Source organism: Macrotis lagotis, chromosome 8 (assembly GCF_037893015.1).
Source record: "Macrotis lagotis isolate mMagLag1 chromosome 8, bilby.v1.9.chrom.fasta, whole genome shotgun sequence".
In the NCBI taxonomy this organism is placed as follows: Eukaryota; Metazoa; Chordata; class Mammalia; order Peramelemorphia; family Peramelidae; genus Macrotis; species Macrotis lagotis.
In genome coordinates this window covers 146,932,491-146,955,667 of record NC_133665.1, presented here as the reverse complement: position 1 = coordinate 146,955,667, position 23,177 = coordinate 146,932,491, and the positions used below count along the sequence as shown (strand labels likewise).

The 23,177-nt window shown below is 33.7% G+C and overlaps 1 protein-coding gene across 3 annotated transcripts in view; it reads left to right on the top strand.

Moving 5' to 3' along the window:
- GRM7 (glutamate metabotropic receptor 7) overlaps window positions 1-23,177 on the top strand; it is a 1,085,204-nt gene that overhangs the window by 205,652 nt on the left and 856,375 nt on the right. The window contains exon 4 of one of the 3 annotated variants that reach the window (XM_074196077.1): window positions 21,174-21,334. The exons of the other annotated variants lie outside the window; for them this stretch is intronic. Within the exon in view, the coding sequence (XP_074052178.1) occupies window positions 21,305-21,334 (30 nt within the window). The 5' untranslated portion in view covers window positions 21,174-21,304. The remainder of the gene's footprint in view (window positions 1-21,173; window positions 21,335-23,177) is intronic. 3 annotated transcript variants of the gene reach the window in all.

Below are 23,177 nucleotides of genomic sequence, written 5' to 3'. Positions count from 1 at the left end.
TAGATAGGAGAAGATAATGGAGAAGCAGTTACTATGGTGGGGTGGTAATAACAGAACTTCGATCACAGGGAAGTAGAAATAGCTGGTGAGGATATCAAGGTACTATTTGAGAAGTTAATAGATCGGTGAGGGGCAGTGTCAAGGAATGGTGCCTTTCAGCTAGGTGTTCACCTGAAAAAAGATGATTTTAGTGGAAGAAAGGGATGGGCTTAAATAGGCTGTTTAGAAAATATAGAGGTACATGACTATGTTTATAAGTTTTGAACAGAATTGTAATTTCATTAGTGCAAGTAACTACCAGTACAGAACTCCTTCGATGCCTGTGGATTAGAGGTTTATAATATTGGAGAGTTATCTGGAACAATGAGAGACTGTGCCTTACTCAGGGCCACACAGTCAGATATGTGTCATAGTAGAATCTGAACCTAAATATTCCTGCCTCCAAGTTGAGGCTTTTGAGATCCACATACAATGGTTTTTATATACTTGATTTATACAGTTTTTAAGTTGATATTCTTTCTATACTGGTGTTTTTTTTTACTTGAAAACCTTGTATACACACAATACTATATATAATATATATATATATATACATGAATGCATATATGTACAGATATCTTTCCATGCTTATACATACCTGTGCATATATCAATTTGTCTGCATATGTATTATGAATATGTGTCTATTTAAATATAATTAATTTCCTTTGTAATCTCATATCTATTATTTTATTCATTTAAGAACATCGTTCTGAGAAGTACAGCATAGGCTTATATATAGATTGCCAAAGGAATCCATGACAAAAATGAACTTCAGTCTACAAAGACAAAAAAGAAATAGAGAGCTAAATAAGCATCTTATGTATATGACTATCTTGATCTCTGTGACCCAGAAAGCCAATTTTATTGCTTTCTGAAAGTTCTCTGACTTTCTTCTTTTCCCATTCAGAAACTTCATTTGGGACATATTTGATGGTCAAAAATCATTAGAGTAAAAACTAATAAGACAAGTAGCTTTAATCTAATGCATCATTGTCATTGATTATTTCTTATTTAGCAGAGTATGCACAGACACAGACACACAGACACACACACACACACACACACACACACACACACACACACACACACAAAGATATCTGCCAATGGAAGAGATTCTTCAAATTACCATTACATCTTGCCATCCTCTAGCTTGCCATCCCATATCTCATAGTGCCCTACTAGCACTATGCTGTATCCAACAACCATGTTGTTGTCTTGGTAACTATTCTTGGGCTCTTGGGAACCATTTCCCACCCCATTTCTTCCCCCATCAGAATTCCTCATTGTCCCTCTCCTGCTTGATATTAAGCTAAAATAATTCTTATGCTTTGCTTTGCTTTGAATTATCCAATTGATTGAAGAGATTTTGTTTTCCTAAAGTGCCAGAATGAGGAAAATGTTCAGCATTCAGTTCTGATTTTGGATTATATTCCTGGTCTAATTACAAATCTGTGCCTAAAATGAAAATGTTCCCAAAGGTAAGGAGTTTCATTGACAACAATTGAATGGATTTATTTTATTGAGCAATATCAAGCTCAGAAAATATTTGACCAATAATATCATTTCAGTCCTGTCCTTATGCCAAACTTACTTCTGAATTTTCAGACATATTTACCAGGGCACATAATATACCCTGGGAGCAAATTTTGATATGCACATTCACTAATTTGTGTCACTAGAACATCATTTAACAAATGCTAGCCCCTGTGCACACTTGGATAATCTAAGGAGCCAAAAGAATATGCTTATATCCACATTCAATATTCATCCACATTTAAAACAATCCTTTATTTTCTGAGAGACTGGTTTCTCTGTCTTGTAAATCAAAATTAGTCTAAGTGAATAAAATGAAAGAAGCAGCTGATTGTAGGTAGATCTAATGGCTAGTAAATTATATTTTTTCTTGTTATCTATTATTTGTTTTGTTAAGGATCTGGTTCCTAGGAATTTCTGACTATAGTCTTTTTCAAAAGTTTCTAATTAAGTATTAAAATATAAATGTAATCATCAAAAACATTTAAAACACTAGGAAAATCTTCATAGTCCCATTTAAAACAATAAACCAATATTTGCAGTACTTTTTAAAGAAATGAACCTATATATATATATATATATTAATTAATAATATAATGATAAAATATCATTTGTTTCCAATATCCCTTCTGAAGTTTTTAATATGAATATTTTTTCTGGAAGTTGTGGTTATTGCTGATTGTGTTTTACATAGTTGAGTTTATGTGTTGTTTCAGTTCTATTATCTTTATATCATCGATTTATCTCTTTCACTATCTGTGTCTCTGTTCATCTTTTTGTGTCTCTTTGTCTTCATCTGTTTCTTTGTCTCTTTTTGTGTATTTTTTTCCATTTCTTTTTCCCTTACTGTGCTTCTTTTTTTTTTCTGTTTTTTTTCCTTCCTGACTCTCCTCTTTCTCTCATCAAAATCTATGTTTTAGCAGTGTGGGGCTTCCAACATAGAAACTCCATTCACATATTCAGTGTAGCAACTCACCTGTTATTTTCATTTTGAGAGTTTCCTGAAGTCAATTGTAAATTCAGGTATTTTCCCAGGGTCACAGGACAATATATGTCAGAAAGGTCTATTGTTTCCAAGACCAGCTCTTTAACCACTCAACCACATATTCTAACCTTCAGGAACATGAACACCAAACAAAATTTCTCAGTTTTAATCAGGAAGTAGTAGGGAATTAACACAAGCTATTTAGGTAAAGTAATGAGATGATTATAAGTATATATATAATATAAAAATATTATATGCAGCATATTATGTTTTTATAGTGCTACCAGAATGATATATAGTATTATATACTATATGACATATTTCAAATTATATTGTACATATATTATAAACACATTATATAATATATCAATATAATTTATTATTATATTATCAATATATTAATATATTTTTCTGATAGCACTATTACATATATATAATTCTGGTAGTACTATTAAAAAAACAGATCAGGGAGTATTTGTGGGTTGAGGCAGGCAGTCCTATTAGGAAATTGTTGCAGTAGTGCAGGTGAGTGATAATGAGGTTATTTTGGTAATTGTCCAGGTAACCAGGTAATACATATAGTCATGAGTTAAACCCTTGTCTTTGTGCCTCCCAGGCTGACTCTCAGTCCACTATGGTTTTCTTCTTTAGATATCTGGTGTGTTTCTGTGTTTGATTTTTTTCTTATAACTATAATAATAATGCTATGAATATGTTTAAACCAAGATAGATCTTTACAAATAGTCATAAGAACAATTCTGAGAAAAATAGGGATGATACAATGGAAAAAATATGGCTTTGAAGTCAAAAGAACTTGGTTCAAATTTCAACTCTGTTCCTTGTTATATAATATAACTATATAATGATGTCCACTTTGTTCCTCTGATTCTATCCCCATAGATAAGTTCAGAGCAGTATTCCTCTGCTCCTCTAAGAAAGGGAGCAGGAAAAATAGAGTTCAAATGACTGGGGAAGGCAATATTTGATAAATATAGGAGAGGCAAATGTTACTTTGAAAATTAAATGAGAGTCTTAAGGCTTTGTGAAAAGCTTTCTGCTTCTTTTTGTTTTTGAAACAATTTGTGATCTTGTCCTAAAGAATCAGCTGTCAAGCAAGTGGATAGTCAGTATGATTTTGTCAAAGGCACCTTCTTCCCTGAGCACATTTTGCATTTTGAAACTTTTGTACACACCTTTCTTCCCTTCCCCATTGCACTGGGTTTTCAATTTTGAACCATTTAATGAACATTCCTTTTCCTGCCCCTCCAGAGGAAACAGCCCCATTCTAGTCACTGCCCAACTGCAGCTTCACATGCCAGAGAACAGAAAGCTCATTCAGCTGAATTCTCTTCAACTAAGCTTAGCAGGCAGCATTGGATCATTTCTGTTCAATTAATTTCCAGTGCACCTCATAGACAAGCCAACTCAGAGATAGCAGGTGTACCCAGTCTCTGAAATTCTTTCAAGTTTTGCAGTGAAATTTTTTGCCCTTCTGAAAAGTGGTTTTTGATAATTTCTGTGCTAAGGATAAAAGTATTGGCTTATCTTGGTATCCAGAAATAGCATTTTTTCCATCTCTCTGTATGTGGAAGTAAAAGTTGAATTGGGACCCCCTTTCTTTTTGAACCAAAAAAGGTTCAATTTGGAAGTGATGCAGCATTATCTTGTTTCATCTAGGATTAAATGAAAATAATGAAACTTTCATGTTTTTTAAAACATGGCCAGTTGACTCTGGAGGGAGTGTGACTCAGGCTCCTCTTAAGGCAAGCTTCCTCTGGCCAATGAGTTTGTCTGTCATCCTTGACCTACTTCCTTTATGCTTTCTCCTAAACTGTTTGGGAGGCTCTACTTCAATAGTGTATTGACTTTTATATTAGAAAGGGCAAATAGCAACGAAATAGATTTAAACCTCCCTAGGGAGCAGAGACTATATGTCAAAATGAACTGTAAAATGAACAACAGTCTCAGGATGAAGAATAGTAAACTTTGGTGACAGTTTTAATGCTTTTTCAGATGGATGTGAGTTTTCCCTTCTCAGCTCCTAAGTGAAACTATTTTTTAAGAGTAAATATTCTTGTTATTAAAGTTAGCTTAATGTTAGTATATATCTTTGATACTCTGATGTATATGGGATCTTATCAATGGACAAATAGTGAACTTTCCATGACTGTCCATCTTGTAAACCTTGTCTATGTCCTTCACAATGATTCCATCTACCAGTGAGGGGGTACATGGAGCAATTTTTTTAAAATTCTCTTTGCATTGTATTAAGAACATATGTGCTATGCTGCCATTCTCCATTATTCTTACATTGTGACCAGACTATATTTATTCCAGTTATACATCTCTGTGATACCATTCTAACTCCACTTCTCCCAAATAACTCTTTGGAGTATTGTGTTGAAGCCTGCTCAAACCCACAATACAACTATTTTATTTTCATCCTTAGATGGTAACCAAGGTATTTTGAAAACATTTTTAGCAGAGGGATTGCCAGTTAATGAAATTTTTCATATCACACCAACACACAAAACCATTGACAAAGAGTAAAGGGTGATGATTGACTATGGAAGCACCCAACTGTTAAAAAATTTTATTTTATTTTTTGAAGTAATCATGTTTAAAAGATGTTTTGCAAAAAGACTCATGGAAGACTAATGGGAAATGATGTTAAGGGAACTAAACAGAACCAGAAAATAATGAACAAAATGATTTCAACAGAAATAATAACAAACATCTTCAATCTGTAAAGTAAATTTAAAGTTTTCAAAATGTTTCAGAATTATGATCACATTTTATTCTCACCACAACCCTGGCAGATATATGTATGATGAAACTAAGATAGACAAAGTGTAAGTGACTGACCCAGAGTCACACAATTATTAAGAATTTGAGGCTGGATTTAAACTGAATTGTTCCTAGCTCCGATTATAACTCCTTCTCCCCTGTACCACCTTGCAATTTATATGGAAAAACCCACACTAACAATATCAAAACTGACGTCCACAATATCATAACAATTAAATTTGGCTTCAAAGATGAGATATATGAAAATACCCTCTTCTCCGTCATACTTTCTTTTGCTGAGGTCAGGGATTAGGGGAATGGCACACTACATTTAACATTAGACTTTTATGGTACACTTAATTTTGGTGAATTGTTTCTCTTCTTTAAAAAAATGGTCTTTCGAAACAAGATGGGAGAACTACATTGGCAAATGTACATGATTTAAAAACAAACTCATAAATAAAAAATCATTATTGGCTTTTATATTAGAAAGGGCAAATAGGTATTGTATCCCAACATTGTAATAATGTAACACTACCAGAAAGACCATTAACATTGGGAAAAGAGCCACTCCATTGCTAGGCAAGGGCAATTTTTAAAGGTTCATTGAAATCCTAGATGTCAGTCATTCCAACTCTTTTTTATAGATCTCAGAGGTAATGTCCTTTGATATCTGGAAATTGCTTGGGGATATAATAAAAGATGAGAACTTGGGAGCTGAGTACTGAAGGAAGGAGTAAGAGATAGCATTCAGAGCTTTCATTAGCAGACTAATGATGGATGGAGATAAAATGAAGAAACTCTAGGCTTTGGTACTCAACTGTCATAGAGGTATTTCCTTAGAGTACTGAGGCAGCAGAGTAAGAAGACTGGACGTGGATTCTAACCTTTAAGTGTGACCTAATACAGGTTACTAAACTCTTTGAATCTCAGTGTCCTCCTTTGTAAACTGTAAATAATAAAATCTGAATGGATTATTGTTAAAAAAAAGGTGTCACAAACCTTAAAACACTAGAATAATTGAGGGGTCTGAAAATGAATGTTAAGCAATTGGCTTTCTGGCAGAACATAGATGAATGATACATTTTTGGTCAAATATATATTAATAACATTTTGTCCATCATTGTCTGTTGGAGTATCAACAAAACAATAAATCAAATTCTAATTTATAAATTTTGCCAATTTCTGAGGAGATAAATGTTCATTTTGAAAATTTAATAATTAACTTTAAAGATCTAGCTAAATCTGGCTTCAATACCTCTGAAAATGCCTTTTTCCTATATTTTATCATAATCTAAAAAACTTCATCCTAGATAGAAAGCTGGAAAAAACCTTAAAGACCTTTTGTCTACCCTTGACCCTCATCTTATACATGAGAATCAGAGGTCAAAGGAGGTCAATGATTTGCCAAAGGTCACAGTTATCTCAGGTCAGAGTCATGTCCTCTGAGAGCAAATCCAATATTTTTCTATGGTACCATACTATATCAAGTGTTAAGGCTAAGTAAATACAGTTGACAAATAGAGACCGCTAGGATCCAGATCTGTCTTATTAAATTTCCATTTTAATTTGAGTAACACTTTCTATTCATTTATTGCTCCATCACAACCAGTTTACAAATTACAGTGTGGAGAAATTCTTGTCAAAATGTGTTCTGGGGCATGCAAGCATGAATTTTGCTCAGGATATGATGAAATTTTGGATATTTGGTTATTGCAAAGAAAAGAACATTTAAAAATAATTTGTTTAATATAAATATTATTTATTGTGATTGAAATGCATGTATGTAACAAGATGTATATCATATATCACATTATGTATGTATCATTATTCTCTAATCATGCTCTATGTTTATCTACTGAGACTGAGAAGACAGATCCCTTTCCCATTTCCAAAATGAGTAGGGAAAAGACTTAAACTTATGATTCTTTAAAGAGCAGAGATGCCAGGCATGGAAGGTAAGTACTGGACACTGCTCTCTGGAATCCAGTTTCAACTAGTATGGAAAGAATGGTATTCACAAAATAAGTATAACTGACCTCGAAATACATCAGACATTGAACTTGCTAAAAAATAAAATAAAAAGACTGCTTTTATTGAAGGAAAACTGTGCATGTATGAATCTCTTGACTCTCCTAGGCTGTTAGCAACTTAAACAAACATTTATTGTTTCTATTCCTCATGACAAAGAAGACTGTCATAAATAAAAATAACAACTGTTTTTGATAGTTGTCTGAGGCTCAGAGAAATTTAGTTATGTGTCAGAATGTCAGAAATGGGATTCTACAAATTCATCTTTCTTGTACACTCTATCCTTTCTGTTGCTGTCCTTCAATATGACTCAATTTTATACATACACACATAATATCTATAATGAATATATATACAATACATTAAAATAATATATATGTTTGTGCATATTTTATATGCACTCATATATAATAGTGAACTGATCTGAAATTCAATCCTACCATTTCCATGACAATTATGTATGTTCTGTGAAAGAGGGAATCATGTCTCTATTTTCTACCTATATATTATGGCTGAAGTGATCCAAGGACATTTCCAAACACCCTCTGTCAACCTCTTCTAATAGAATTCATTTCCCACTCTAATTATTATAAGCTGCTAATATTTTGGAAGCACCCATTCCCTGACTCAACACCCCCATTAAGATGACATTTTGCCTTCCCCATACACTTCTGAAGGAAACAGTGGGGACTGTAGAATGACACCATGACCATTCAAAACTGAATCCTAGAGTTGAAAAAGAAATCAAGATATTGCCTTCTCTAGTCCTCCTTCAGATTGGTGGCTGTTTAAACCTTTATAAAAAGACAGTAACTAGTATCATGAATTGCATATAATAGAAACTTAATAATATCTAAAATGAGAAAAAAAGTGTTTTTTTCCCTTTCTTGACATTACTATACTTAGAATGATTTGGTACTTTACAATAATGATAACTTGAATTTCATAGCAAAATTAATGCTTTATGGTTTTCAAAGAGCATTATATATGTTAGCTCAACCTTATTTCTCAGTAATGGCTCAACCGTATTTCTCAGTAATGGTATAAGATAGATGCCATTATTTCTATTCTACAGTTGAAGAAACTGAGGCAGAAAGTGATTCAGTGGTTTTTCTAGGGTCACAAAGTAACAAGTATCTGAAGTAGGATTTGAACTTCAAGTTCTTTTCCTTATCTATTATGACACCTACTACCTCCTCTTAAAAGATTCAGTTCTTGGTCATGGCTATTTGTGGCTTTGGATGAGTGACTTCATTTCTCTTGGGTTTTATTTACTACACATGTTACTACACATGGCCATGTTGTTCAAATGCCAAATAAAGGCTTGCCAAAAAGACTTTTGTGTAGAACTCACACAGGGCAAGTATTCACAAGGCAGTCAGAAGGAGCAATACCAGGACACTCTGAAAGTCTTTCTTAAGGACTTTGGAATTTGGGGAGGGAGGAGGGTGGCAGCACAGCCAGGAACACACAGCACCAGGGTGAAAGAGCTCCAGACATCTGGGAACAGCCCATATGGCACCTGGGTCCCTGGGGGTGCTTGGGCTCATGGAAGCAGATGCAGAGGGATCACCAAACACAACTTGGAAGATAAGTAGGAAAACTGTATCAGATTGAACTCAGAGCCCAGACCAAAGTAGTCCTCAATGCAACCATGGCCCTTGGTGTAGCCCTGATTGGGATACAGAAGAAGGCCTGCAGAGCCATCCAGTTGGGAGCCAACCAGTAGTTGCTTCCAGAGTGCTGAGTCCACAGATGGTAAGTGACCAGGGTGAAACTGTCAAGATCTCTTTGTTATCCTGGGACAGGACTCTGATGCTTTGTCCATATTCAGACTCTGGTGGAAGTCAGGGGACCCCCAGTGCCATAGAGAAGGTATTCCCCCAACTCCAGAGCAAAGGGAGTACTTATGGTCATCCACAGACCAGAACGCAGGCAGGAGAGCAGTCACAGTCTCTCATAAGACAATGGAGGAATTGGTGCCCTAATAACACTCTAAAGCTTGAGAAACACCTGAAAACCCAGGGCACATACTGGGGAAATGAATAAACAGAAAAAAGTCTGATCAAATATAATTCCTTTTGTCCAATGTAGGATCAAAGCATGCACTCAGAAAATGACAAAATCCAGGCTTCTGCATCCAAAGCCTCAAAGAAAAATAGGAATTGGGCTCAGACCATGGAAGTATTCAAAAAAGAGTTTGAAAATCAAATAAGGGAAGTAGAAATTAAATTAAAAATTAAATTAAAAAATTAAAAAGAGAAATGAGAGCAATGCAGGAAAATCAAGAGATACAAAAAATAAGGAAGAAAGCATGCTAAAAACCAGTTTAGATCAAATGGAAGAAGTCCAAAAAGTTAATGAGAATGCCTTAAAAAGAATGATTGACCAGACAGAAAAGGAAATAAGAAAGCTCTGTGAAGAAAACAACTCTGTCAAATGCAGAATGGAGCTAAGGGAAGCTTAGAAATAAAGCAAAACCAAAAGAATGAAAAACTAGAAGAAAACTTGAAAAATTTCATTGGAAAAAACAACTGACCTGGAAAACAGATCCAGGAAAGACAATCTTAAAATTATTGGGCTGTCTGAAAGTTATGACCAGAAAAAGAGTCTTGCATTCATTTTTAAAGAATTTCTAAAGGAAAATTGCTCTGAAATCCTAGAAGCAGAGGGTAAAATAGAAATTCAGGGAACTAACCTATCTCCTCCTGAAAGAGATCCAAAAAATAACTCCCAGAAATATTATAGCCAAATTCCAGAACTTCCAAGTCAAAAAGAATATATTACAAGCAGTCAGAAAGAAAATAGTCCTAATTTTGGCTCAATTAATTTTATTTGTCAAAAAGTTTTTTTTTAAAATATCATATAATCAGATTCATCCATTTTACATTTTATAATCCTCTCTTATCTTTTGTTTGGTGATAAACTTTTCCCTTATCCATCAATCTGACAGGTACTTTCCATATTTTCCTAATTTGACATCATTCTACATATATAAATAATTTATCCATTTGGACCTTATCTTGGCTTATAATGTATGTATTTATATCTATATCTGTATTTATATCTATCTCTACCTCTATCTTTGTCTCTATCTCTCTATCTCTATCTCTATCTCTATCTATGTCTCATCTTTCTATGTCTAGTTTCCTCCAAATTGCTTTGAAAATTTCCCAGCAATTTTTGTCAAATGTTGAGTTCTTACCCCCAAACTTGTTTTGTTGGATTTTTAAACACTAGATTACTGTGGTCATTTACTACTGAATATTATACACTCTACTTCTCAATCCATACCAGATTGTTTTGATAATCCACTTTGAAATGTAGTTTGAAATAAGCAAATTGATATTGGTTGACCATCTTCCCTCACATTTAAAAAAAATATTTCCCTTACTATTCTTGACATTTTATTCTCCCAAATGAAGCTTTTTCTAACTCTATAAAATAATTCATTGTTATTTTGATTGACTGGATACATAAATTTGCTTAGATAATAGTTTCATTTTATTATACTGATTCACTTTACTCATAAGCAATTGATATTCCTCCAATTGTTTAGATCAGTCTTTGTACAAGAAAATTTTAGTAATTGTGTTCATGTAGTCCTTGGGTTGGTCTTGGTAAGTAGACTCCCAGGTATTTTATATCATTTGAATTTACTTTGAATTGCATTTTTCTTTCTTTTTCTTTCTGTTGTGTTTTCTTGGTAGTATGTAGAAATGCTGACATGTTATGCGGGTTCATTTTATATCTTGCAATTCTTCAAAAATTGTTATTTGTTTCAACTCATTTTAATGGATGTTCTAGAATTCTCCATGTATGCAATCATATTATTTGCAGAGAAATAGTTTTGTTTTTCCATTTATCTAGTTTTATTCTTTCAATTTATTTTCCTCCTATTCCTATAGGTAGCATTTCTAACACAATATTGAAAAATGATAATGATAATGGATAAAAGTTGAGTTTTCCTTTTAGTGTAGTTATACTGTCTCTGTAATCAGTTTAACTTTTACTTTAATAAATTTTATGCTAAGTCATTTGGAACATATATGTTTAGTATTGGCAATTCTTTATTTTCTGTGATGCCTTTTAGTAAATAGTAGTTCCTCAACTTAACTCTTTTACTTTTGTTTATTTTTGTTTTTATTTTCTCTTAGATCATGGTTGCTATTCCTTCCTTTTTTACTTCATCTGAAGCTAATAGATTCTACTGATGTCATTTATGTAAACTCTGTGAGACTCTGTTTCAAGTGTTTTTGGTTTGTTTTTTTTTTCCTATAGTTGTCACATTGTTGGTTTCTGATTTCTAATCCAGCCTGCTATCTACCTCTTATTTTATGAGTTTAATCAATTCACATTCAGTTAGAATTGCTAATTGTGTATGTCCATCCATCCTATTTTCTTCTACATATCCATCTCTCACTCCTTTTTTATCCATTCCTTCTTCTAAAGTCATTTTCTTTTGCAAGCCAATGGGGTTAAGTGACTTGCCCAAGGCCACAAAGCTAGGTAATTATTAAGTGTCTGAGACCATATTTAAATTCAGGTCCTCCTGACTCCAGGGCTGGTGCTGTCTCCACTATGCCACCTAGCTGCCCCCTAAAGTTGTTTTTTGTTTTTTTTTTTTTATAGCTGACCACTTCCTTCTTTTGTCCTCTTTCCATTTCATCATCCTCCCTTTCTGTTTTCTCCCTTTTCTTTCTAGTTTCCAACTTGGTAAGATAAATCCCTATTACCAACTGATAATATATATATATATATATATACACACACATATATATATGTATATATATACACATTAATATATATATATATATATCCATAACACATAAATACGATATGCATATACATACAGAAAACATATATATATATATACACACACATTTATGTATCTATCTCTATCTCCACATCTCTATCTCTATTTCATCTTTCTCTATCTCTATCTCTATCTCTCTCTATACCTATATCTATATCTATATCTACATCTACATCTACATCTATATCATCTACATCTACATCTCTATCTCTATCTCTATCTCTCTCTATCTCTCTCTATCTACATCTACATCTACATCTACATCTATATCTAATCTATATCTATATCTATATTCATATCTATATCTATATCTATCTATATCTATCATCTATATCTATATCTGTGTCTATATCTATATCTACATCTATATCTATATCTATCTATATCTATATCTATCTATATGTATATGTATATCTATATCTATCTATATCATCTATATATATCCATATTTTCCTCTCTTTGAACTGGTTAGGAGCTTCATGAAGTTCAATCATTGCCTGTCCCTCATATTTTCTCCTCTAATGTAAAAACTCTTCCTTTTCCCCCATTTTTCTCCTTCTCCCCTTTTCCAGGGCATCCATTTTTATTTGCTATCCATTTTTTAACATTATTCCTAAATAATTGCCTCATTCCTGTGCCTTCTTTTTAATGTATAAGTCTTCTAACTGCCTTAATAATGATAAAGTTCTGAGAAGTTGCATGAAATACTTTCCTATACATAAAGTTAAAATATTTAATCTTATTGCGTCCCATATGAGTTATTTTTATGTTTATCTTTAATGTTTTGTTTAAATTTTGTACTTAAAATTTAGATTTTCCATTCAGTTTCTTTATTTTCATCAGGGATGCTTGAAAATTCTCTATTTCATAAACATTTTTTTCCACTTGAAGGATTATATTTAGTTTTTTCTATTTTTGTTTTGTTTGTTTGCAGGGCAATGGGTTTAAAGTGACTTGCCCAAGGTCAAATAGCTAGCAAATATCAAGTGTCTGAGACTGGATTTGAATTCAGGTCTTCCAGACTCCAGGATTGGTACTCTATCCATTGGTCAAGCTAGCTGCCCCTGAATTTTCTGAGTAGTCCATTTGGCCAGCTCCTTTGTCTTCCATAGTACTTTATATTCTAAGTTCTCTACTCTTTTAAAATGCTGCTAAATCTTGTGTTACTCTGATTGTGCATCCATGGTATAGTTTTCTTTTGATTGCTTGGAAATATATTTTTCTCTTTTGTCTGAAAGCTTTGAAATTTGACTATAATATTCCTAGGAGTTTTTACTTTGGGATCTCTTTCAGATCTTGATCAATGTATTCTTTCAAATTTTATTTTACCCTTTGGGTCTAGGGTTACAGGACAGTTTTCCTGAAATATGATTTCTATGTTTTTTCTTTGATCATGACTTTCAGGTAATGCAGTAATTCCTAACTTAACTTTCTCCATTCTTTTTCCAGGTGAGTTGTTCTTTGGATGAGATATTTTACATTCTTCCTTTTTTCTCTCATTTTTTGATGTTTTATTTTTTCCTCAGTGTCTTATAGATCCATTAGTTTCTTATTACTCAATCTTAATATTCAAGGAATTATTTTTGTGAGTGAGCTTTTGCACAATTTTTTTTTTGCTTTTGGACAATTCAGTTTTAAAGTATTTTTTCAGCATTTTTGTGCCTCTTTTAATAAATATTTTTCCTTTGCTCTCATTTCTTTAAATATTTTTCCTTCTACCACTCTTATTTGAGTTTTTTTAAAAAAGCATTTCTTCAATTCTTTCAGGAATTCTTGGCTTGGGTCCAGTTTACATTTTTCCTTTAAAGCCTTTATCTGTAGTTGTTTTGGCTACATGATCTTATGAGTTTATAGCTTGACCTTCCTCATTACCATAATAGCTTTTTATGATCAGGTTCTATTTTTTTGTTGTTGTTCACTCATTTTTCTTTTTTTCTTTTTTTACGTTTTTGCAAGGCAAATGGGGTTAAGTGGCTTGCCCAAGGCCACACAGCTAGGTCATTATTAAGTGTCTGAGACCATATTTGAACCCAGGTACTCCTGACTCCAAGGCCGGTGCTTTATCCACTATGCCACCTATCTGCCCCGTTCACTCATTTTTCACAATATTTCTTGATTTTGAATTTATACTAAAGTTGGGTCACTGTTGCTGGCATAAAAGCAGGAAGAGCACTGGTCCAAGTTTGAGACTTTTTCACACTGCTGTTCTCAGAGGGTTGGAAATTTTTGATTTTTATAAGTTGGTGTGAACTTCCTCTCCTTCCTCATCCCTTCCCTACTCTTCCCTTCTTTTTCCCCTCCCCTGGTGTTTCATGTCACAGATTTTTCTTTCTGACCTCTTAAATTGTCTAGGACTGGAAAAATGTCTCACTGAACTTTTGTTGGCATTATTTTTTTAATTCGTTAAAGGGGTCTCTTGGGAAAGGTAGGCTGCTCACTTTCTCTACATTGCCATCATTGCTACCCCTAAACTTCTTGGGAATTCTAATCTTATTCCTCATTTAACTGTGGTATGTGGAGATCATCATGGCAACCATTAAAAAAAAACTTTAAGCTATGTAAACTTTAATGATTGGCAGTAAATCTTTGACTTCAGCATAGCGATCTTCCAAATGGTGAAAGTCCTTCTTCTTGTACAGGTACCACATTTTCTTAAAAAAATATCATCTTAGATAGTGCTACAGAGCACTGAAAGCTTAACTGCTTTGGTCTGGGTCACACAGCTAGTATGTAACAGAGGGAGAACTTACCCTTTTCCCCTTGGATTCAACCGTAGCTTTTTGTCCACTAGGATTACCTTCTGTAATTACCTCTGTAATTCCTTCCTTACCTCAATACTGACTGACACTGTGATTGACTGTGAGCTCTCCTTTGAATCACCATATATTAAATGGCAAGGGTTTCTCAGAGGTAAATAATTATTTAATTGAATGTATTGCCTAAGATATGCAAAGTACTGTGGAAACTCTGGGAACATAAAGTTAAAAAAAAGAAATTAACAGTAAATCCCTCAAAAAATGAGATTTTCAAAATAGGGACATGATATAAAATATTTCAGTATGATCTGATGTAGAGTATGATAAGAGACAAAGGAGACATCTAGAGCAACTAACCTAGGAGGAAGAGAATCAATTCAATTGATATAATTTGGTAAGGTTTTATGAAGGAGGAAGCATTTTTTCTTAGCCTTGAAAAGAGAGGAATTTTAATAGAAATTAAAATGGAGTGTATTCTAGGTATGTGGAATAGCTTGTTCCAATGCATAGAGGAAGGAGAGAATAGGGAGTGATCCATGAATAGGTTATAGTCTAGTTTGGATGCAATTTAGAATACAGAAAGAGTCACATAAAATGAATCTGGGAAAGGAGACTCAAGTCATATGAATTTTAAATACCAGACTAAGGATTTATATTTTATCCTAGATGAAATAGGAAACCAATGAATATTTTTAAGGTATCTGGATGGTGTGATGAATTGAGCATTGGAGTTCAAGTCAGGAAGATCGAAGTTCGAATCCAGCTTCAGACTCTTACTAGCTGTGTGATCCAGGGCAAGTCACGTAAAGTATCTTTCTCCAGTTCCTTCTATGTAAAATGGAGATAATTATTGCCTTTGTCTACCAGGGTTATTGTGATGATGAAATGAGATTACATTTGTAAAATGTTTTGCTAACATAAAACTCTATATAGATACTAGCTAGAAACAGGGAAGTGGCATGCCCTATTCAGCCCTGAGCATTTGAATGATTTTTTTTTTTGGCAGCTTTGGCAGTTATGGACCAGAGACATGTAAGACTAGAGGCATTAGGATATAAAATATTAAACACCTAGGGTGATGTGGAAAGGAGTGGAGAAAATGGGACATGTAGAAGAGATAAGAAGGGAAGAACCAGTTCTGGAGAAGAAACAAGAAGAAGAGAAGAGCCAGTGACTTAGATTAACTCTGAGATCCTGGAAAGCAGAGAAATGTTGGGCTGGATTGTTAGAGATCAAGTGAGGGGATTTGTCCATATTTTCAAGTACTTTGGCATATGGCCTTTTTTGTCTATTTTTGTTTTTATCTTGTGTGATGTTTGACTTATTTCTGACTGGGGGTCCACATTGCATTTGGTCCATCCTCATGTAACATCCTGAATTCATCATTTAGCGGTATGATTTGGGGTCCATCATTGTGACATCTATTAATTTTTATGACTTTTGCATAGGATAATGCATAGTTTTCTAGTTGGAAGAGACCTTTAAGATCTGTCATTTTCACAAGCAGCAAGCATCAGAATCAGTTGTGGAACCAGGTTGTCTTGCCTATAAAAGTAGAGTTCTTTCTACCTTTCTATGCTGTATATATTTATCAGATAACTTGGCGTTTAGAGAATATCTTCTTGTATATGTTTATTTGTTATATCATCAAAGGATGATAGTTCCTTTGTTTGGATAGAAAAATCTATCCTTTTACTGAAGGATAGATTCGTTTGAATTGCTCAGAGAGGAAAGATACCAAATGTAGCTAAGATTGGGAGGGAAAAAAAGCTATGAATAATTTACCTTTTATGTCTTAGAATGATTCTTCTTTGAGGTACACCTGTTGCCTTGTCAAAATAGATGCTGATTAGCTAACAGCAACAGACTTTGAAAATAATTGTGCTATAAAATACAAGTTCTAGTCAGAAGGAAACTGAAAGAGCTCATTTGACTCATCCTTTGGTCTTTTCAGGAAGGTAGTTAAATCATACTCAATAGACAAATGTGTTCTATATTTTAATATCTCTAAAACTGGGATTTTGCAATCTTTCTCTACAGCCTGGGTCAGCCTCTCTTATTTTATCCATGTTGTGGAATTTTACTCCAGAGCTGCTATGAGTGTTCTGGTTCTCTCTTGATTATAAATCCAGAGGTTTACATGGAAGAAATGAAAAGTAACATAAACAATCCATCTTTACATGGCATGAAAACACTTGGTCCATTCTGCAAATTTAGTGAAATTAGTTGTTTAGTTTGCCTACATGTTTTGACAACAAAACCACATTTTTGATTGCATTAACTAGATGTTTGTATATCATCTTGCCACAGCCTCTGACAAGTGAATATAAATCAAAAACTCATTGGATGTTAGCATGGGGCTTCATCAGAACAATAATTGTCAGGGGATGAAACATATAGGGATGTGTAAATGGGAATGGGAAAGGAGTTTCTTTCCTACCTGGGCGGATCACAGTACCTATCTTAGTGCTGCTTGTTTGTCCCACACCACTATACGTCTTTTCATTCAGGCTCTTTTCTCAGGATAGCATTCTGCTCTAAAGGTCACAGGGACAAGGAGTAGACTAACCATCTGAGGGCGAATTGTCTTCTGTACACTCTACATCTCAATTGTTCATTTCTTGAGTGTTACGATTTCTAATTCTGACTTTAAGTTCCTTACTTAGTAGGCTTCCTAGTCAAACAAAAGTTTCTCTTATAGAGATTAGAATAATATGATTTCAGAACTAAGAGAGATGTTATTGATTTATTTCCTTGACCTTACAGTTGAGGTCATTGAGATGCAAGGAAACTTATTCAAGGTCAGCAAGAGAGTGGCATAAATGGTACTAGAAACCAGTGGTTTGACTCTCTGCCCCTTCCCTTTGCATTGTGTGGCACTGCTACTTGACTCATGGGAGTTAGGATGCAGGAAGAATTGCAGGGAAGAATAAACCCCTAAACAAAACGGGAAAATTAATAATCAGATCCAGGATAAAAAAAAATTAAATAATAGATTTTCAGATTGTCACTAGGGAAAATATATATAAAATGCTTCTTGATTCTGTTTGGGGTATTTTTTTTAGGTTTTTTCCAAGGCAAATGGGGTTAAATGGCTTGCCCAAGGCCATAGAGCTAGGTAATTATTAAGTGTCTGAGACCGGATTGGAACCCAGGTACTCTTGACTCCAGGGCCAGTGCTTTATCCACTACACCACCTAGCCACCCCCTTGGGGTATTTTTTGCCAATGATACTGGAGTGGTTTGCTATTTCCTTCTCTAGCTTATTTTATAGATGAGGATATCATGGAAAACAGGGGTAAGTAACTTGTTGAGTCCAAGTTTTGAATTTTGGCTTTTCTGACTCTAAAATGTTCTCTATTCATTGTGCCATTTAACTGCTAAAATTTAGGTATAGTACAGGTTAATTTTAAGACTCAAAAAATCTCTACTTTGAATGGATATTGGAGAAAGCACTGTTTCACCTAGAATAGACTTTAAACCATAATATAAAAGAAAAAGATATAGAGAGATTTAATCATTGACTGAGCAACTGGACCCAAAGAGTAGTCATTGATGGATCAACTTCATTGAGCAAGGAGGTCTATTGGAGTACCTCCAGGGATTTGTTGTCACTTACTTGGAAAAAAGTAGAACTGGCAAACAATATATCTGTATCTATATCATCTATATCTATCTCTATCTCTATCTTCATCTGTATCTCTATCTCTATCTATCTATCTATGCAAATGGGGGCAAAACTGGAAGGGATAACTTGATTAACAGAATTAGAATGTGTATTATATACATATATATGCACAGACACAAACACAAAACTTATATATGCAATCTATATAAATATAAATATATGTAGAAAAGTATATAATATAAAAGTATAATACATACATATATGCATATAGGATATAAGCATACATATATACAACATATTTTCCCTGTATATAAATTATGATTTCCTGTCAACTATAATTCTTTGAAATCAGGGACTTTATAATTCTTTTAAATTCATAGCATAATAAGTTCTTTGGGCATTAGCTCTACAATATATCTGGGACAGCTAGGTGGTACAGTAGATTGAGTGCTAGGTTTGGAATAAGGAAAACTTGTGTTCATATTTGAATTCTGCAAGTTTTTAAACCATTCTTTGTCTTAGTTTCCTAATCTTTAAAATGGGCATATAATAACACCACCATGTGAGTTGTTATGAAAATCAAATGATATATTATTTGTAAAATAGTCATCATAATGTCTGACCTATAATAGGCACTATATAAAATGTAGCTATTAATAATAACAACAATAATAAACAGTATCTACTACAATGGAATGCTCCCTATGATCCCTCACCTCCTGATCTTAAGAACTACTATGTGATGGTACTTTGATTGATGATCTTAGCCCCTTTTTTTCCCTTAAAGTAGAAAATTTATGGAACTTGTCTTTGTTGGTTAATTTAGTTTCTTGTTTCATTTATTATTATGTTTTATGTACACCAGGCTTTATTTTTAAAAAAAATGCAAACACTGCATTAAACAATAAAATAGATAAAATAGAAGACAAAAATAAAAATGAATGTGACTAAAAGTTACTTGTCTGAGATGAAGCAGGTTTAAAACTCTCCAGAGTAATTGTACCATGAGAGACAGCATGATACAATGAAAAGATCACTGAGTTTGAAATCAAAGGTACTCTAAGCATATACCTGCTATGCTTCCTACTAACTGCATGATTTTGGCAAGTTTCTAAAGTTCTTGGTGCATATTTTCTCAAGTGTTATATGAAAAGGTTGGATTCTGTGATATCTAAATTCTCTTCCATCAATCTCCCACTTTTTGTTCTTATAAATTGTCTTTCATAAACACAATGAAACTCATCTCTTCTTTGAATCCTCATCTTCTAGATTCAACTCAGATGTTTTCTCTAGTGTGAAGACTTCTTAGTCCTCTACACCCAGTTGTTAATGCTCTATACTTTCTCATTATTTTGAGCCTTTATTTTATTTTTTTATTTTTTTTTTGTTTTTTGATTTTTGTTTTTGCAAGGCAAATGGGGTTAAGTGGCTTGCCCAAGGCCACAAAGCTAAGTAATTATTAAGTGTCTGAGACTGGGTTTGAACCCAGGTACTCCTGACTCTAGGGCCAGTGCTTTATCCATTGCACCACCTAGCCACCCCCGAGCCTTTATTTTTCAATGTATATTTTTATCCTTTCTACACTTAGATTATAAGCTTTTCATATTGAGGACAGAGATAATTTTTTCTTTGATTTTGTTTGGTTTTATTTTGTTTTCATTTTTTCCTCCATGTAACAGAATTCTTTCATTTTAATAGGTCCTTTATAAAAGTGTTCAATGAGAATATACTCTAACCCTTATAATTAGTGAAATAAGCATGGTTAGAAATCAACTCAGGTATTTCTTGTAGCATTAGTTACAGAATTAAAGACAGTTTCATTTTTATCCTCAATGATCATCCCAATGAGGTGCTCAATGATTACTTACTTATCAAGTGAACTGAGAGCTGAGTCCAAGGCTTATGTATTATTTGAAAAATCAAGAATATTTAGGTGACCTATCTCTATAGAAGCTGATGGAGTTTCCTTTTTCAGGTACTACTAGAGGAGGGTAGTGACTGACTGGATAGATGTCTAGATAATTTGAGGTTATGTCTCAGCTATTCAGAAATCTGATCTGGAAAGATTCTTACAGATTTGCTGTATTTGTCAGTGAAACCACTCATGGAGGTAGGAACCTCTTGTCTGAATCACACCAAAAGATTGGGAAACCTTGCATGCTTCCTATGGAGTCACAAATCCAATGAATTTGTGAGTTTAAAGGTTTCTTAGCAGCCATGGTGATTCTAGTGTTTCAAGATTATGATGATGAAAGTATTGGCAGATGTGTAGCATCTGAGTCATGTAGTTTTTGGCCCCTAGGAATTTGCACATAAGAAAAGAGAGAGGTTTCACCAAACTAAGCAGAACTAGAGCCAGAATATGTATGCATACATGTGAGTAGTAAGCATTGTATTGTATTCTTTGATTGTTGTATCTGACGGTAATGAACATCTAGAATCTGAAGAAAAGCAAGTCCATAAAACTCTCTTTGACTGAAAATCATTTGCAAAACTACATATTTCTACTAGCTGTGAGGCAAGACACTTCCTAGTTAACTTTTATCAAGAAAGATAGAAACAATCTAACTCCCTCTCTATATTTTTTGATTTATAGGCTATTGTTGATGATGATTACATATTCCTGTAATCTCCACTTCAGAGGGAACCTAAGGTTGCTGAATTTTTTGCAACCAGGAGTTCTGGACAGCAATATTGATAAAGTCCATAATGTGTCAACTCTAAAGCATGCAGATGATGAGATCCTGGGAATACCAGGTATATCAGGGTGTCTGAGGAATGACAAATTGACCTTGGTTAGAAAAATAAACATTATAGTTTCTGTACCAATCATTAGTACAAGTGACCACTATATTACCAGTTCTTGTAAAATAGGATGATTCATTCTCAAAAAAAATTAAAGTTCTCAAAGGTAAAATAAATCACTACATGAATGTAAGGATAATATTATACTCTGTGAGCTCACCACTGTGAGTGATCCTTCTGATGTTGCAGAATGTAGCTCATCCACACCTTCTCATCCTCATAGAGTACTAGAACTAGAGATGGCAAGGTTATTGGAGACCATACAGTCTAAACTCTTCACTCTATATTTGAGTAGTCTAAGACCTGTACAGTTTAATTGCAGAATTGTTTTCAACTTTAGCAAGTTTCCTCTTATTGTTCAATTATGGGAGGAATGTCATCAAATATAAAAGTGAACTCCATAATGCAATATCATTGCCCCATATTTCCAATAATATAGTGATAATGGAACAACTGACTTTATAGGCAGGAAGACCTGAGTTCAAATTTATCCTGTTACAATTATATCTATGTGAACAGAGGTAAGTAATTTAACCTGAGTCCCAATCAGTTCTCCAAAGACTTTAAATTATAGAATGATATTACTTGATGCCTAATTATATAATGCCTTAATAGAAAGAATGCCCAAACTAATGCTACTATGCAGAAACCAACTAGGTATGATAACCCTTAATGAGAATTCTTCTCTTCCACCATTTATGGGAAAGCACAAGGAATTGTTTTATAAGAAAATAACTGTCATGCAAATGTCTTGAAGTCAAGACAGATCCAATTCAATCTTCACTTTATCTTCTATGGCATTTTTCAGAGGGGATAGGTTTTAAGTATTAAACATAAAGTAATTTAAGAAGTAATGATAAGAGATAAAGCATCTAGAGTGATAGATTTGGAGTCAAAGGACCTCCATTTGGATCACAGTTTTGACACTTACATGTAACATTGGGCAAGGGAGTTAACCTCTCTAGGTTTTATTTAGATTCCTTCTCTGTAAATGAAGGAGGTGGAAGAGATGACTTCTAAGGTTCCTTCCAACCCTAAGTCTATGAGATTTTGGGGTAATTTATAGAAAAAAATGCCAATGAGGTAATGGCTCAGGGACCTAATTTAACAGCTTTGAAGTTTCCTCAAGTGCTTCTAAATTACTCCATGAGATTTTAGAAAATAAATTATTTATCTCACTTTACAGATGCAGAAATTAAGTCTCAAAGAGGTGAAGGGACTTGCTTAAGCTCATACATATAGGAAGAATCTATCTCAGGACTTTAAACCCAATTCTAAATCCCATTTGTTTCCATAGTACTGTTCTGGGATCTCTAATGTTAGGGTTTTGAGTAGTGTAAAATATAAGCTTCTTAAAAAAAAAGGAACTGCATCTAATTTTGTAAGCCCTATATCTGGTATTATATCACAGATGTCTAGAGGACATAATATTTGATTGGATTGATACCAGTTTTGTCTTGAAAGATTCTGCCAAGTAGAAGTAACATGAGACTGAACTGATAAGTAATTAGTGCCTTTCTCTTTCAGGATCTCAATTTTGTCATCAGGTGTATGTGAATACTGCCTGATCCTTACTAACCTCTTATAAACAGTTCAGTGCAATAAATGATGTGATTTTAGGAGACTAAACAGAATCCGTTTAAATTAGGTGGTAGGTTGGGGGTCAGGGACACTAATTCATGAAACCATTTATTAATATAGAGATAAGTTATACTCTTAGTATAGGTAGGATAGATTCAATTTTCCCCAAAAGAATCAAAGGATAATATTCCAAATAATAATAAGAATAAGAATA